Genomic DNA, 16,635 nt, shown 5'->3' with positions numbered 1-16,635 from the left:
CAATTACCAAAACAAAGCCTAAGGAAATGGTACTAATGCCTTTTATTACCACTAACATTTCATACCTAAACTGAAATATTGTACAAAGTCTTTATGGCATTTTGAATATGGATTTAGAACAATTAATTCTTCAGCCCAGTCCATATAATGATGTGTCCCAGTCTGAATAAGCTCCCTGAGGACAAGACCATATTCAGCTCCTCTCACTCTGTCACCTAGCACAATATTTTGAACTCAGTAGGCTCTTAGATGTTTTCTAGATGAATGGAAAAATTAATTAGACACAGTAAAAACTCTGTCCTAAAATATGGCTCATTGTGATACATATTAAGTAGACCACAAATGGAGGCAGATTTCTTATAACATAAGCTATGCGCACTAAAGCCCAATATAACAGGCAGTTTATAAGGCCCTCTCATTTCAGCCTTATAACTATGATCTACTACAGTTAATTTCCTACCATTACCATTCATCGAGCCCAATGAGTTTATGCTCATTTGGGTCAGTCTTCTATTTCTTCTCTATCTACAGCATCATATCTTAAGAACCGATATGAACAAAAGTTCTCTGAAAACTAATTTGGAGGAAAGAGGGTTTTATTACAGTGAACAGTTTGCAAACCGAGGAGACACAGCCTCTGGTCTAAAAGGAAGGTGAATTCCAGAGAACAAAGATAGAAGTCGTGTTTTATAAGAAAAATTCCAGCCTAGGTTCCAATCAGGTCCGTTTACGCAAATGAAGGATTGAAACTCACTTAGTTCTGATTGGTTGGCGAAGTTGTGATCGGTTGATACAGCTGAGCCCTCTTTGGCCAGGGCAGGTGAGTTCTGGTAGGTTTTCCAAGCCCAAAACAGAAGTCTCTTATATGTTTCTTTCAAACAGCCAGGTTTTTGAGGGGAGGGGAGATTCTGGCCATGGTTTACCTTGGTACCAACAACAGGAGCTATTTTGGCTTGACTGTAGAAAGAGAAGTCCTGTGATACTTTTATGTCTTTCTGAGAACACAGATTATGTGAATGCTCCCTCACCCAGCTATGGCCACCTAATTCTGTTTTAACTTTGATCACTTCAGCCACAGACAGTCCATTTTGTCTGTTGGCCAGGGGCATACTTTAAAGTATAGTCTGAGAGTATCGTCTAGAGCATAAAAGAGAGATTTAAGTTTGTTTAGTTAGTATGATATATTTTGGCCCTTTAAAAATTGAGAACAGAAATATTTAGTTGTTCTCAGTTAATTTTATTAACCAGAATGAAAACATAAATGATCATATTTTACTGAAGACTAGACTAAGAAGACTTTGCTGTTCTATATAATTTCTAGACTTAACTGTAATAACTTCCCCTTTACATGAAAGCTGTTCATGAGAACTAAAATGACAACCCCCCCTTTTTTTAGAGTTTTATTGTGTGCCTTTGAAGAGCTTCTAAACTAATGGGAGAAGCAAGACAATTAACCAAAGATCCAAATGAGATGATAGTATAAAGTTACATACTATAGAAAAAAGTGGTACAGAAAATCAGAGTAAGGAAAAGAGTATTGGGATCAATCATGGTGTCACATCACCAGAAAATAAATTTTTAAATAGTGACCTACAAAAGATCTTACCTAAATTAAGTACTTTGATTGACCAATATTTATTTAAAAACTTTTTATATTGGTCAAAAATACTAGTCCAGTACCAAATAACCTGAAGTTACTCAATATCTTGTTTATACCACCAGCTCATTTTTTAAAAGGGTGTGAATATGGTTAGTAAATAAATGAATGTGCAGGAAATTGTTGTCTTTTGGTATGATCATTGAATTTTAGACCTTAACAAACAAGTAGTGGCTAGGTGTGGTGTCTCATGCCTGTAATTCCAGCTCTTTGGGATTCCAAGGCAGGAGAATCACTTGAGACCAGGAGTTTGAGACCAGCCTGGGCAATGTAGGGAAACCCTGTCTCTACAAAAAAAAAAAAAAAAAAAAAATTAGATGTGGTGACATGCCTGTAGTCCCAGCTACTTGTGAGGCTGAGGTGGAAGGATCGCTTGAGCCCAGGAGTTTGAGGTTACAGTGAGCTGTGATCATGCCTGGATGACAGAGTGAGACCTTGTATCTTGGGGAAAAAACAAAAAGAAACAAGTAATGATGTGGAAATCAAGGATGGCGAGACTAATTTTAATGCTCTAAGATTTTCATCACTCATACAATTAACAATTAAATAATACCTATTTGAAGTACCAACTAGTACTAATTATGATACTGATGGTAAAAATTATTATTTCTTCAATCCACTTAACAATAACATAGTAATACTTAAACTTCTAACACATACCCATCAACGGATATTTTGTGAGTGCTTAACATGTTCAGAGAATAGTGTACAGAGAACTATGTTATTTGTTATTTGAAATATGTTATTTGAGCTGAACTAAGATATTTGGACATTTTTGGGGGGAGTGGGAGGTGCTAGAGTAAGGGACAGCACAGGTTTGTTTGTTTTACAGAAGAAATAACATGATTTGGCGTGTATTTTAGGAAGATAAATCCAGCTGCAATTTCCCTGAATCATGGATAGTCAAGTAAGAGTATTACTTTGTGATCATTACAAAGCATAACCAAATATTTTCTGAATTTGGTTCAGATTGCTGTCCCTGCAGAAAGTTTCCAGAGAGGTAGTCATCATATTCCAGATGTTCGGTGTGATAAGCATCTCCATCCTTATCATTTATATCTCTGTAAATGATGAATAACCCATAGATTCTTTAAAAGTATCAAGATGACAGGGCTGTAAATGCTAAGAAACATACTGAAGGGGAGATTGTACTCAGGAAGGCCCATTGGTGTCATCTAAAGGTTGAATCAAAAAGAAGAATCCACTTTTCCAACACTTTCCAAGGCTTATCAAAAGCTTATTTAAGTGGCCTCAGCTTAGGTGTCATATTCTTTCTTCTAACAACATAACTTGGACAGCAGTATTTAAAATGCCCTCACTCTTGCCTCTACCCAAAAGATCCAATGACACTCTACAAAAAAGACACCTGCACTCGAATGTTTATAGCAGCACAATTCATAATTGCAAGGCTGTGGAAACAGCCCAAGTGCCCATCAATCCAAGAATGGATTAATAAAATATGGTATATGTATACCATGGAGTACTATTCAGCTCTAAGGAAAACCAGTGATATAGCACATCTTATATTTTCCTGGTTAGAGCTGGAACCCATACTACTAAGTGAAGTATCCCAAGAATGAAAAAACAAGCACCACATATACTCACCAGCAAAATGGTATTAACTGAGTAGCACCTAAGTGGACACATAGGTACTACAGTAATAGGGTATTGGGCAGGTGGGAGGGAGAGTGGGGGCGGGTATATACATACATAATGAGTGAGATGTGCACCATCTGGGGGCTGGTCACGCTGGAAACTCAGACTTGTGGGGGGGAGGGGGGAAAGGGCATTTATTGAAACCTTAAAATTTGTACCCCCATAATATGCAGAAATAAATAAATAAATAAAATTAGAAAAAGAAGAAAAGGAAAAAAAAGCAAATGATGATAAAGATGACACGAATGTGAAAAGGTCAATTTCTATGCATTTGCTTTTGCATTTGTCATATTATGGGAGAAAAGTGTTAATAGTTGATAAATATGTTTAAAAACATTCCCTAGGGTTCAGAAAAATAAATCTCTTCCCTATTTGAAAAAATGAAATATATTATTTCAAATAAATTATTTGAAATAAAACCTATTGATAATGAAAAATATTCCTCAACAAACTGCAAGTATAGATGAAAAGATACAACATGTGAAAAATTGTTTAAATGCAGTAATCAAGTAAACAGCTCAAGAAAGTAATAGAAGAGATATAACAAAGTAACACGTGGTTAATTGATCAAAATAGTGCCGAGGTTAGGAACTATAGGACTCAAAGGAGAAAGGCAGTCATGTCAGGGTTAGGTAGTCAGGAAGGACTTCATGAAAGAAGTGGGCTGTGGACTGGGTCTGAGGAAGAATGAGCAGGTTTGAGGTACAGGGAAATTTCAGGTGGGTGGAACAGCAAAAGCAGAAATGCACACACAAGTGGAAAAACACAAGGCAGGAGACAATAAGGAAATTAATTTTTTCCCTGAGGAAAGATAGCAGCAGCTAAATAGAACTACTACTAAGCTAGAAGACTAAAGACTTCAAACTCTCTGGGCAGGGCAGTCATTGTTGGTTTGATGTAACAGTGGTGTGAGACTTGAGATCTGAATATTTGGATAATACTGTGCTGAAATCATGAGCACCTGAACAATGGACTAATAGCAGTGGGGTGTGTATAACTGTGAGGGTGATTGCACAGTAGGTTGTCTCTTAACTGGTGCCTGTGTGTGGAAGATTGAGAGTGGAGGCATAATGTACTTTGTGAAGTTCAAACCCTGTGTTATTGGTGGGATATGATTGAGGGGGGGCATGGGCAATATACATAACCTTAACATTTGTACCCCCATAATATGCTGAAATTAAAAAAAATTCTTAAAACAAAAAACAAATATATATGCACATACATATTAATATTAATATATACATATATGTATAGTATATATATTTAATATTAACATAATTGGAGTTGGAGTAAAAAGGACCATCAAGGAGTTGAATTTAGAGAGCTTTGGACAAAAGTGAAATTTAAAGATACTGGATCACAGCTTGAGACACAGAAGAATTACAGATGTGAGACATCATCACCTGAATGTGTGGGAGCAGATGTGGGCTTTCTCTAAAGGAAAAGAGAAGATGGTCTAAGACTGATCCTGAAAAAGCCCACATTTACAGAACAGTAGAAACAGAGACATCATTTTCCCCTCTGATTTGAACCTCCCTCTGAAGTCAGTCTGCACTGTGCAGTTTAGAGGAGAAAAGAAAAAAAAAAAAGGTTTGTTCTAGAAGAATAAAATCCAATATGACTTCACTTTTCACTCCTCAGCTACCAACTGGTAGAACAATTTGAAATCATTGATTCAGCCAGATGGTTAATGTTGTTTAACAACACAATTAACTAATAAATAATTGTAAAGCAGTTTGTAAATATAAACTGCTACATAAATGTTTAATAATAACATTGAACAGGAGGCTTATTTCAAGTTACATTTTTATATTCAAGCATTTTATTGGTGCTTCAGGAGAAATGCCAATAATATGATCAAATGCCATCATTATACAGCAAAGTGATTATAGGGAAACAAAACCAACATTGGCCACGCTAGTCTGAACAGGGTGAACTAGCATGAAACATCTTCATGAAAGACAAGAGGGAACGACAGCGCGATCATACCGTGTTTCCCCAAAAATAAGACAGGGTCTCATATTTATTTTTCCTCAAGAAGACACCCTAGGACTTATTTTCAGGGTGTGTGTGTGTGTGTGTGTGTGTGTGTGTGTGTGTGTGTGTTTAAGCATGGTACAACAACCTACATTTATTCAAATATAGTTAAGTCGTCTTCTTCTGGAAAATCATCATAATTCTCCAAACCCCGAATTCCATCCTGAATTTCTTGCGACTCTATTTCCTTTAGAACCATTGGCCCCAATCTCTCATGTCGAGCAATAGAACTCTCATGGGGTAGATGAGAAGGGCTGCTGGTCTTCTTTACCGCTCCACGATGAAATGCATGGGTTGTGCAGATATGCTGCATAGCCACACCCATCGCTAGGTCTTATTTTTGGGGTAGGGCTTATATTGTGCAAATGCTTAGAAATCCTGCTAGGGCTTATTTTGTGGGTAGGTCTTATTTTCAGGGAAACACAGTAGATGTATATAACTGAACACCGAATGAAATGATTGTAATACTTAGCAACTTCATTTCACCTACATACTTACAGGAGATAACTTATCGGATAAAACAGTATGAAAGACACAGAGCAGGAGAAAGAACATCAAAGTAGAAGCTCTAAGGAAAGCACATAATGCAAGTAGTCTCATTAGAGTAACAATTTATGAAACATTTGAAATTTATATGTCACCTACTCTGTACTACAATGCATTGATATGTATGCTACTAATATCCCCTATTTTGCATATGAGAAAATCAATGCACAGAGAGGTTAAGAAACTTGTTCAATATCACACAGCCAGTAAGAGGCAGAGTCAGGGTTTCAGCCTAGACAGAATGACTCTAATGTCTATTGGGAGGAATTTGGGGAAGGTTTTATTACCCTGATAAAATGAGATAGGTGCAGCCTTCCTACTTCTTCCTGCCTCAGAACAAGGATGTGATGGTTGAAGCTACAACAACCATCTTGGGACCATGAGGTAAAGGACAAGAGGACCATGGAGACGTCAGCCCTGCTGTTGTCTAGCTACTTAACCCATGCCAGCTGTTGTCCACCTCTGGATTCTCATTATATGAGAAAAATAACCCTCTATTTGTTTAACCCACCACGGTCAGGATTTCTCCTACTTGTAACCTTAACCAATTTGCCAAATAATTGTGATAACAATAACAATTATCACTCATTGAGTGCTTGCTAGAAACAAAACATTATTTTATGTTTTATGTATACTTAGTGTCTTCTTCCTTATTGCAACTCTATGAAGCAGCCACGATTATTCCCATTTTATAGATAAGGAAATTGAGGCATAGTTTTATCTGGGTTGCCCAAGGTCACACAGCTTGTAAGGGATTTAAATACAGTACCTTGACTCCTAAACCCTGACTCGTCAGCAAATAATATTGTAAAATATTATTTGTGAATACTAATACCATTTCAATTAAAAGCAAGCATTAGGTAGGGACTCTTACTATCCCATTACTATTCAATATTATTTACAGATTCTATAGCAAATGTTTCTCAGCAGAGATGCTTTTGACATTTGGGAAGACAACTCTTCAGTGAGTGGGATTGTTGTATATTAAAGATGTTGCCATCTCTGTTCCCTGGGTACTAGTAGCAACATTCTCTAAACATAATGTCATCCAAAATGCCCTCTGTATTTCCCCATAGGAAGGCAGTGTCACTCCAGTTAAGAACCACCATTCTAGAGCAGAGGTTGGCAAACTTTCTCTGTAAAAGTCCAAATAACAGATATTTTAGGCTCTGCAGGCTATACAGTATCAATCGGTTTCAATTGCAGCTACTAAACTCTGACATTATTGAGTGGCATCAGTCACAGATAATACATAAATGAGCAGTCCTGTGTTCCAATCTGACACTATTTTATAGGTGAGAATACTGAGGCATGGAGAAGTTAAGAAACTTACTCTCAAAACACTATTGATTTTAAATATTTTAAATGTTTTTCTCCTAACAGAAGGCATAGTAAATGCCAAAGAGAACTTCTCATACTCCAGACTCTGGCCCTCCTCATCTGTCTGGTGTTGACTGCTCCTTTCCACAGTACGGGCCACCCAAGACTTGCCTGGACAGCCTGGACCCATGACACCAAGGACATACCTCATGCTTGACCGTGCCTGTCCCCAAATGTGGCTCTCCTAGTTGGCTTTGACACACAGCCACAAAGCCCCCCACCACCCACAAATACAAGTTTCTGTGAAACTGATCACTAGAACAGTTATTCACTGATCTGTGCCTGTTTTATTATACACACCTCAAGATCTCATTGTAGGGACCACAAATCAACAGTTGCTCATTGAGGTGAACAGAAATAAAAAGCTCTTCGCTTACGGCCTGGTTCCTGGAAAAATCTATAATATCAGCTAATATTAATAGAACACACACAGTAGCAGGCAGATACCTCAGTTCATGTATGAATGTGTGTGTCAATCCAGGAAGAGGTACCAAGATTAAGAACAACCAAATCAATCAGAGCAGTGCTAAAGAGCAAGGTTGTGACTGCTGATTCTGTTAGAGTATCTCAGACTAGGTTTTAGAGTCCTTGTTGTGTTTAGATAAGAAAAGGGACTCATTGTTAGGAATAGACTAAGTCACCACATCTACCCACCCAAGAGCCATACAGATGGAGCCCATTCTGGAAGATAGTTAATAATATAATACAGTGTCCCATGGGATTTTGCTGTCCATCAGTGTCTAAGATACAACCTAGTCACTGCCACCGGTTGAAGTGGGGGCCAGTTTGCAGTTCTCCTACCATATAGTAGACAGATGGGGAATTTAGCAATAGTGCAAAAGGGCAGACTACCAAAGTCCGCCAAAACAAAAATATAATCAGCTCATATTGCTTTTCAGGGAGAACTAAAATATGTTGGTTTCAAAATGTTCTGGTTTCTGTAGAGATATGCATCTATCATGGATATTAAATATGTTAAGGGAAACCAGAGATAGAGATTTTGAACAGAATGCCCATTCAGTGGTGTTTAACAAATTGATAGATTATTTTCTTTTCCAATAGTTTTTTAACAGAATTGACTTGTTGTTTTTACATTGTGTCAACAAAACCTAAAACCATGATGAAATTACAGATAAACTTCTCTTAAGAACTTGTAGATGTGAAATACAACAATATTTGAAGTAAAAATTTTAAATTTCTAATGCTTTCATTCAATAAGAGTAAAACTGTAATTCTAATATTATTTTTTCATCCATCCTTGTCAATATTTCTTATCCTTTTATGAAATGATTTCTTCTTAATAAGCACAAAGCAAATATAATAAGATTGTGGTAGGTAAATAACTTTGCCTAATATCATTAATTACTAACAGCTCAATTATACTGTGAAGTGCCTGTAATTGTCATGAAGCTTCAAAAATCCTTATCATGGATTCTATTATGTATACAATTCATTTAAATTACATTAATTATACAGATTTTTAATGAAGCAGAGAGACTGTATTTTCAATTTTCACAAGTAGAGACAATGATCAAAATATTTATGTGCATATTACATATTTTATTCTGTTGACATTCATAAAATAATTCATTTACTCAGACAATATTAGCACCTTTATATGAGAGAGAAGAAAAGGCAAACCTAATTTCTCATGTTTGGATTTGTTTTAAGATTATGTGATTCTTAGATAGCTCTTTTATTTAATATCAGAAAGCGAAATATTTAAACTATTTTAATAGTAATCTGTGGTAGCTATAGAGCGGTTTTATAACTATCGTTGTTATTACATTTATAAGCCCAGACTTCAGAGTCTGACTCCCTAAACTAAATCCAAAGAAGCTCAAGAAAGTGACTTTAACATTATGGGACAGTTATGGGACATATTAAGTGACTTTAACATTATGGGACAGGTACATTATGAGTACCTCAATGTACTCATCTGTAGAATGGGAATAATATCATTTTCTATTAAGAATTTAAAGAGTGATGTATCAAGTTTTTAAGACAATGCTTAACCCTTATTTAGTTCTATATAAGTATTTTCTATTTTTTATTTTCCTGCTTGAGAGGAGTTCAATTTAATATGACTATTATTTATATGTCAATATATATATAGGAAGAAGAATGGGAAGTAAAGATTAAGTGTACTTGGGTTATTATGGTAATATTTACTTTGCAGGGTTATATACATATGTATATAGTTCTAGATTCTAACATTTTGTTCTCTTATCTCCTAATCAACTAGAAAGTCTTTAATCTTTTTTCTTTATTTCTTCTTTTTTCTTTTTATTTTTTTTAGTAAATGTTCTTTGGAACCTTGCTAACAATCTGCTGCTTTTCTTGGGTTATTTAACTTGATTCCTTCAAATCTGATCTTATTTCTAGGAATAGACTGACCTGCACTTAAGGTATATCCAATTTAGCTTGATGTTCTTCTTTCTGCTCGGGTCTTCCTGGCAAACCTCCCTGCAACTTAAAGCCACTGTAATCAGTGAGGGAAAATACTATGAAAAATATTTGCTTATTTGTTGCTAATTCCAGATTTTACTTATATATGTGTGTATATTTGTAGGCCACAGATACTATTAAAATTTAGGCAATAAAGAAGCGTCATTTGAAGCAATGCTATAAAACTTCATCCTGAAGGGGAGCTGATGTGACTCCTCCCTCTCTCACTCTTCTGGCCCCTCTGCAGAGGCAGCGCCAGTGAAGTGTGTTGCCCAAGAGGCAGTCAATGGGGAATAAACAAGGAGAAATAGATACCTCAATAAACCAGTGACTACAATTCACACCTTGAACCATTGAGTGTGGACCTGTAGTTTGAAAGTTACAAAAATACTAAGATGTGATTTTTCTTTTAGGTGGGAAATGAGGAAGGATGAAACACTAGAAGAGGAAGAAAAAGCAATGCTGGAACATCTAAAACAAATTTGCACCATACAGAACTCTTCTGCCTCAGATAACACAGAGGAACAGTAATCTGCAGAAAACAGCAACAGCTTTATTTTAGGAAACAACCACATGTAATGGAGTAGGATTTTTACTAGAGTCAGAATGAACCTCAGATGTGCTGTGAAGCATGAAATCAATGACTGAGTAATCTCTGTACTGAAAAGGAATACAGCGCATAAAGACTAAGGTGCTACATATTTTTTATCTTAAAAATAATTTCAAGTGTTTTTCTTTCCCCAGTCTTTCTCTTTATGTGATATAACTGCTGCCATCTCGTGTTCCCTTTGAATTATTTTTTTCTTCTTTCAGTCTTGATGTATCTATGACAACAGGCAAAAATGCTTGGAAATCTTTTTTCTCAGGATGTTTAATATAACATTTGGATATTAAATTGGGGGGAGTCACATAGCTCCTGGAGTGTCATCTGAAAATTTCAATTTAATTTTGTAGCTGTACCACCAAGTCCCAGCCTTTAATATCAACCATTGTACCAGTTCCCCCTTCCCATGTAACCTCTTCCTCATCCAATTTATCTTAATCACAGCCACAAAGAGCATTCTCGTGAACTGTAACTTTAGTCATATCTCCATTTGTGGTGATTTTCAGTCCTTCTCCTAAATCACACTCATACTTTTGCTCATAAACTTTCAGGTCCCATGCCAGATGGCTCCATGTTCAGGCAACTGCCTCGTATCCTCTTGGCTCAAGCCATATACTTGCCATTTCCCAACCAGAAACCACCTCTCTCCCAACATTGAGTTCAAAACTCATTCCAGCAGTCTTTTCCCCAAAGCTCATTATCCATAATGTCCATAATAAAAGAAATAATTCTTTTATTTCCATTGCATTGATACACACACACATACACACAAAAAAAATAAGGAAACAATGTGTTCAAACACCTTCTCTGCCAAATATAATCATAGATATTTATTATATCCTTCCTATCAGTGCCTGATATTAGATTATAGAGACCTTGAAAACCTTACAATATGATATGAAGACTCCCTTTATAACTCCCCATATGCCAGGTACAGTGTTATTCATCAAGTGGGCGGTTAATGAACACAGCTGATTAAATGGCTGCCACTGAAAGAAGACAAAGACATTTGGACTGTGGAGCAATCTACGGGACATCTGGGAGAGGCCTTCCATCATGGGCTATTTTAGACTATATGACATCAAACATCATGGTTTCTGGTGTTCTCAGATGTATAATAAATTGTCCATACTCCCACATTCTGTGATTTTTATAAAATATGTGTAGGCTACATGATTTCCAAAGGAAAGTACTCATGCATTTTTCAAAGAGTAAAAAGCTTAGGGTACAGAGGAAGCCACCTTAGAAAATCTAACATTTTTTCTTTAAATAAAAACACATAAATGGCCATGTAGCCAGCTGTCTGCCAAATAAAACATTTTATTTTTAAAAATGTACTTTAGTTGGCCAGTATAATGATGAACCAAGTGTTTTAAGATATGGTTGAAATAATTTCTAAAAATTCAATGTAGATTATTTAAAAATTGTAAGAATATTTTATGAGAACTGGACATTCCATCTAATCTTATCTATAAACAATTACTATAATAATCAACAGAAGGTAACTTCAGTTGGTTTTATTTCTTCACTTAAGTGGTGGCCTATGTACGAAATCTGCATAAGTGTGCTTTATTAGACTAGACACTAAAATGGAAAGACAAAATGAAAATAACTTGATCCAATAAACCAAATAAAACAATCTTATAAAGTTACAGGTTTTCACATTTGGATTGTCTTATAATATATCTAAAGGTCATCTTAGAAAGCTTTTTAAAATTGAATCCGTATATTTCTATACTAATCCTGGGAAGTAATTTAGTTCCTCCAGAAAAAAATTCTTCTATGGCTCCCTTTTGAAAGAAAAGAAGTATCCTAAGGGGAGAATGGGATAAGTTTGGAAGAAGAGAAAAACAGTAGAGAAAGAGCTTGCAGTTAAATTATCTTCTATACATGCTCAGTGAAATCCCTGTAGCATAAATGCACTAAAGTTTATACTGAGAATGTTAACTGACATGTCATTGATTTATCAGATCATTTTGACTTTATAATACTCAATATGTTTTTAAAGTATGATAAGAACTGGTATTTCAAAACAGTTGTTTCTCAATTTATTTTGCATTTGTATAAGTTAACAACAGTAATGAAGCCTAACAGTTTATAACTTCCCATATGCCTATTATGAAAATATTATCTTCTTATAAAATATTATTAATATCTTCCTTCTGTGTTCTGTTTAACTGTATTTTTATGTAATTATATAGAGATATCTATTTTATTTAGCAGTTACTATGTAGAAATAGTGAATTTTTAAAATAAATTATAAATGATATTGTATATTTCAGATATTTTATATTGTTGTTATTTCTACCATACACTGTTATAGAGCTATTATACCAACCTAAGAATGAAAAAAAGAAATCATTTGTTTTTGTCTAATAATATATGCCTACTCATAATGTCCTATTACCCCAGTTCATATATTCCTGGGTCAAAGATTCAGGTAGTTTATAATTAGCATTTCTTACTATAAAAAAAAAATTAAGATTTTTTTTGTACTTTTCGTTGTACTTGAAATATTTCACAGTAAAATACATCTTTATTCAGCCTTAAAAAGGAAGGAAATTCATACAACATGGATGAATCTTGAGAATACTATGCTAAAAATAAGCCAGACACTAAAAAACAAATACTTACTCCACTTAGATACCTGAAGTAGTTAAATGCATGGAAAAATAAAGTAGAATGGTAGTTACCAGAGGCTGAGGGGAGGAAAAATGGAGAGGTGCTATTTAATGAGTATCAAGTTTCAGATTTGTAAGATGAAAATGTTCCGGAGATATGTTTCACAACAATGTGAATATATTTAACACAACTAAATTGCACGCTTAAAAATGGTTAAGATGGTAACTTTTCTTATGTGTTTTTTACCACAAATTAAAAAAAAATGTTAGGAGCCTCTCCACTGACAAACATTCCTAATATGATGCCAGTAAGTTCTTGAATTTTAATAGAAAACTATAAAACCAGTATATTCAGCATTAGTTATTATTACTTACAATAATGAAAAATATCTGCTTTGCCTTTGAAAAATGTTTTCAATAGCACTATTAATAAAACAGTAAATGCTTATTTCTCCATAATTTAAAGAATCCAAAACCTTGTATAATTTTCCCCTCATAATATTGTAATGATCATTTGCATGACTAGAGATCTGTATTAGTACTCATTGCTGCATAACAATATTACCAGAATTTAGTAGCTTGAAACAACACACAATTATTATCTCACAATCTCTGTGTGACAAGTATCTGGGCATGGTTTAGCTAGATGCTCTGCTTAGGATCTTACAAGGTGCCAATGAAGTGTCAGCCAGGGCTGCGGTCACATCTGAGGCTCAACTGGGGAAGGATCCACCTCCCAAGTTCATGTGGCTGTTGGCAACATTCATTATTTTGCAGGCACGAGATTGACAGCCTAGGTTTCTTCTTGCCAGCTGTTGGCCAGAGGCTGTCACCAGTTTCTTGACATGCGAGTCTTCCCAAAACAGTTTCTTGGTTCCTCAAAATCAGCAAGGGAGAGAATCTCCTTGCAAGATCAGTGTTGCAGTCTTACGTAACATAACCACATGTGTTTAATTATGTATATTCTATCACCTTTACCAAATTGTTAATATATTGGTTAAAAGCAAGTCACTCATCCACCCTTGCTCAGGGGGAAGGGACCACTCAGTGAATGCAAGAGGTGAGGATAGGAACCAGCCTAGAGTCTGTCCACCTCAAGTTGGAATTTAGGCACTGAAATATCTTATATGGGGGGGAATCATGTAGGGAAGTGAAAGAAGAGCCTAGAAAGAAGAAGAGTTTCCTTCTTCTGTAAGGAGTTATTATTTCTTGTCATTTATCAGGCAGCTACTCTAAGCCAAGCTCTGTACCAGACCCTCTATAACTAGACACCCTATAGGTATCTCATTCATTCTTCTCTAAGTCCCTATGCAGAGATGTAAAAAAGTTGACCTAAATTTTAATAAAGATGCACAGCAAAGTCCAGGCTGTAACACACATCCTTTACCCCCACTGCATAGTAATAATAGATGAAATATAAAAAATAAAAAACAAAACCAGAGCTGGGCTCAAATGTAAAATAAACAGGCAAGAAATGAAAGGAAACTCAACATTTCCAAAACTACACTCCTGGTACCCCCTCCTATCCTGACAGTGTGAGAGCTCCACTGACCTCCTGCATGAAGTTGGCAAAAAAATAAAAAAAGGTTTTTTTTAAAATACAGTCATTTAAAGGCTCTGAAAATGGTCCTTAGTTAGTAACAAAAATAAGAGCTTGTGGTCTCTGAATCAAGACCACTCCTTCTTGGCCGGGGACAGTGGCTCACACCCATAATCCTAGCAATCTGGGAGGCCGAGGCAGGTGGATCATTTGAGCTCAGGAGTTCAAGATTAGCCTGAGCAAGAGTGAGACCCCGTCTCTACTAAAGCTAGAAAGAAATTAATTGGCCAACTAATATATATAGAAAAAATTAGCCCGGCATGGTGGCACATGCCTGTAGTCCCAGTTACTCAGGAGGCTGAGGCAGGAGGATCCCTTGAGCCCAGGAGTTTGAGGTTGCTGTGAGCTAGGCTGACACCACGGCACTCTAGCCCAGGCAACAGAGCGAGACTCTGTCTCAAAAAAAAAAAAAAAAAAAAAAAAGGATCACTCCTTCTCTCCCTAATCCCAGTTCAGTGAGGTGGAGAAGACTCCACTCCAGACAGCTACAGCCAAGAACACAGAGCTCCCTCCCCCACAGCTCCAGGTGGACGACTTTCCTCCCTGGAGGAGCAGCACTTCCATATATCTTACCCTGCTCCCAACTACCCATTGTTGAAGCCAAGTCCTAAGTACCAAGCAAATGTAGTCAAAATGTGGGGGTTCCCTTCTTTGGTCCAGCTCCCCCTCATAGACGGAGTCTCTGGGGTATGGTGCACTGAGAATATCATGCACTGATTGCCCCTGCCCCACCTCATGTGGAACGCCAGGTAAGACAACTTTTGTAAAGTCAATTTTTTTTTTTTAATTTTTTTTTTTTTTTTTTTTTTGAGACAGAGTCTCGCTTTGTTGCCCAGGCTAGAGTGAGTGCCTTGGCGTCAGCCTAGCTCACAGCAACCTCAAACTCCTGGGCTCAAGCGATCCTCCTGCCTCAGCCTCCCGAGTAGCTGGGACTACAGGCATGCGCCACCATGCCCGGCTAATTTTTATATATATATATCAGTTGGCCAATTAGTTTCTTTCTATTTATAGTAGAGACGGGGTCTCGCTCTTGCTCAGGCTGGTTTTTAACTCCTGACCTTGAGCAATCCGCCCGCCTCGGCCTCCCAGAGAGCTAGGATTACAGGCGTGAGCCACCGCGCCCAGCCCTGTAAAGTCAATTTTATCAATCTTTTATGGTTTATAGTTTTTCTGTCTTGTTTAAATTTTTTTTTGCCTATCTGAAAGTCATCAAGTTATCCTTTTGTTTTTACCCTAAAAGTTTTATTGATTTACCATTTACATTTGGGTCTATTACTCATCATGAAATTTTTTCTTTATGATATGAGGTAAGGGGTTGTCTTAGCCAGATTTCTGTTGCTGTAAGAGAATACCACAGAGTGAGTCATTTATAAAGAAGAGAAGCTTATTTGGCTCATGATTCTGGAGGCTGAAAAGAGCATGATGCCAGCATCGGGTGAGGGTCATTCTATGGAGGAAGGATAGGAGGTGGAAGTCAGCAGGTGAAACAGAGAGACAGGAAATTAAACCAAACTTGTCCTTCTTATAGAGCCCATCCCCACAATAACAGCACTAATCTTCATGAAGGCACAGCCCTCATGGCCTCATCACCTCTTTTTTTTTTAGGGATTTTTTAAAATTTTAGCATATTATGGGGGTACAAGTGTTAAGGTTACGTATGTTGCCCATGCCTCTCCTCCCCCCTCAAGTAAGAGCTTCAAGCATGTCCATCCCCCAAATGTTGCACATCTCACTCATTGTGTTTGTATATACCCATCCCCTCCTTCCCCCTCCCACTCCTCCTATATGTCCACTTAGGTGTTGATCCGTTAATACCAATTTGCTGGTGAGTACATGTGGTGCTGGTTTTTCCATTCTTGAGATACTTCACTTAGTAGAATGGGTTCCAGCTCTATCCAGGAATATACGAGAAGTGCTATATCACCATTGTTTCTTAAAGGTGAGTAGTACTCCATGGTATACATATACCACATTTTATTAATCCACTCATGAATTGATGGGCACTTGGGTTGTTTCCACAGCTTTGCAATTGTGAATTGTGCTGCTATAAACATTGGAGTGCAGGTGTCTTTTTCATAAAGTGACT

The 16,635-nt window shown here is 36.6% G+C and overlaps 1 protein-coding gene across 2 annotated transcripts in view; it reads left to right on the top strand.

The window, feature by feature from the left end:
- The window catches only part of KIAA0825 (KIAA0825 ortholog), a 364,371-nt gene extending 351,772 nt beyond the window's left edge, over positions 1-12,599 (top strand). For both annotated transcript variants that reach the window (XM_076008186.1, XM_076008187.1), the window contains one exon: positions 10,138-12,599. In XM_076008186.1, coding sequence (XP_075864301.1) covers positions 10,138-10,255 — 118 coding nt within the window. In that variant the 3' untranslated portion in view covers positions 10,256-12,599. The remainder of the gene's footprint in view (positions 1-10,137) is intronic.
- The last annotated feature ends 4,036 nt before the right edge of the window (positions 12,600-16,635 follow it).

This window comes from Microcebus murinus, chromosome 11 (assembly GCF_040939455.1).
Source record: "Microcebus murinus isolate Inina chromosome 11, M.murinus_Inina_mat1.0, whole genome shotgun sequence".
Taxonomy (NCBI): Eukaryota; Metazoa; Chordata; class Mammalia; order Primates; family Cheirogaleidae; genus Microcebus; species Microcebus murinus.
The sequence above is the reverse complement of the archived record's forward strand: the minus strand, read 5'-3'. Positions and strand labels throughout refer to the sequence as shown.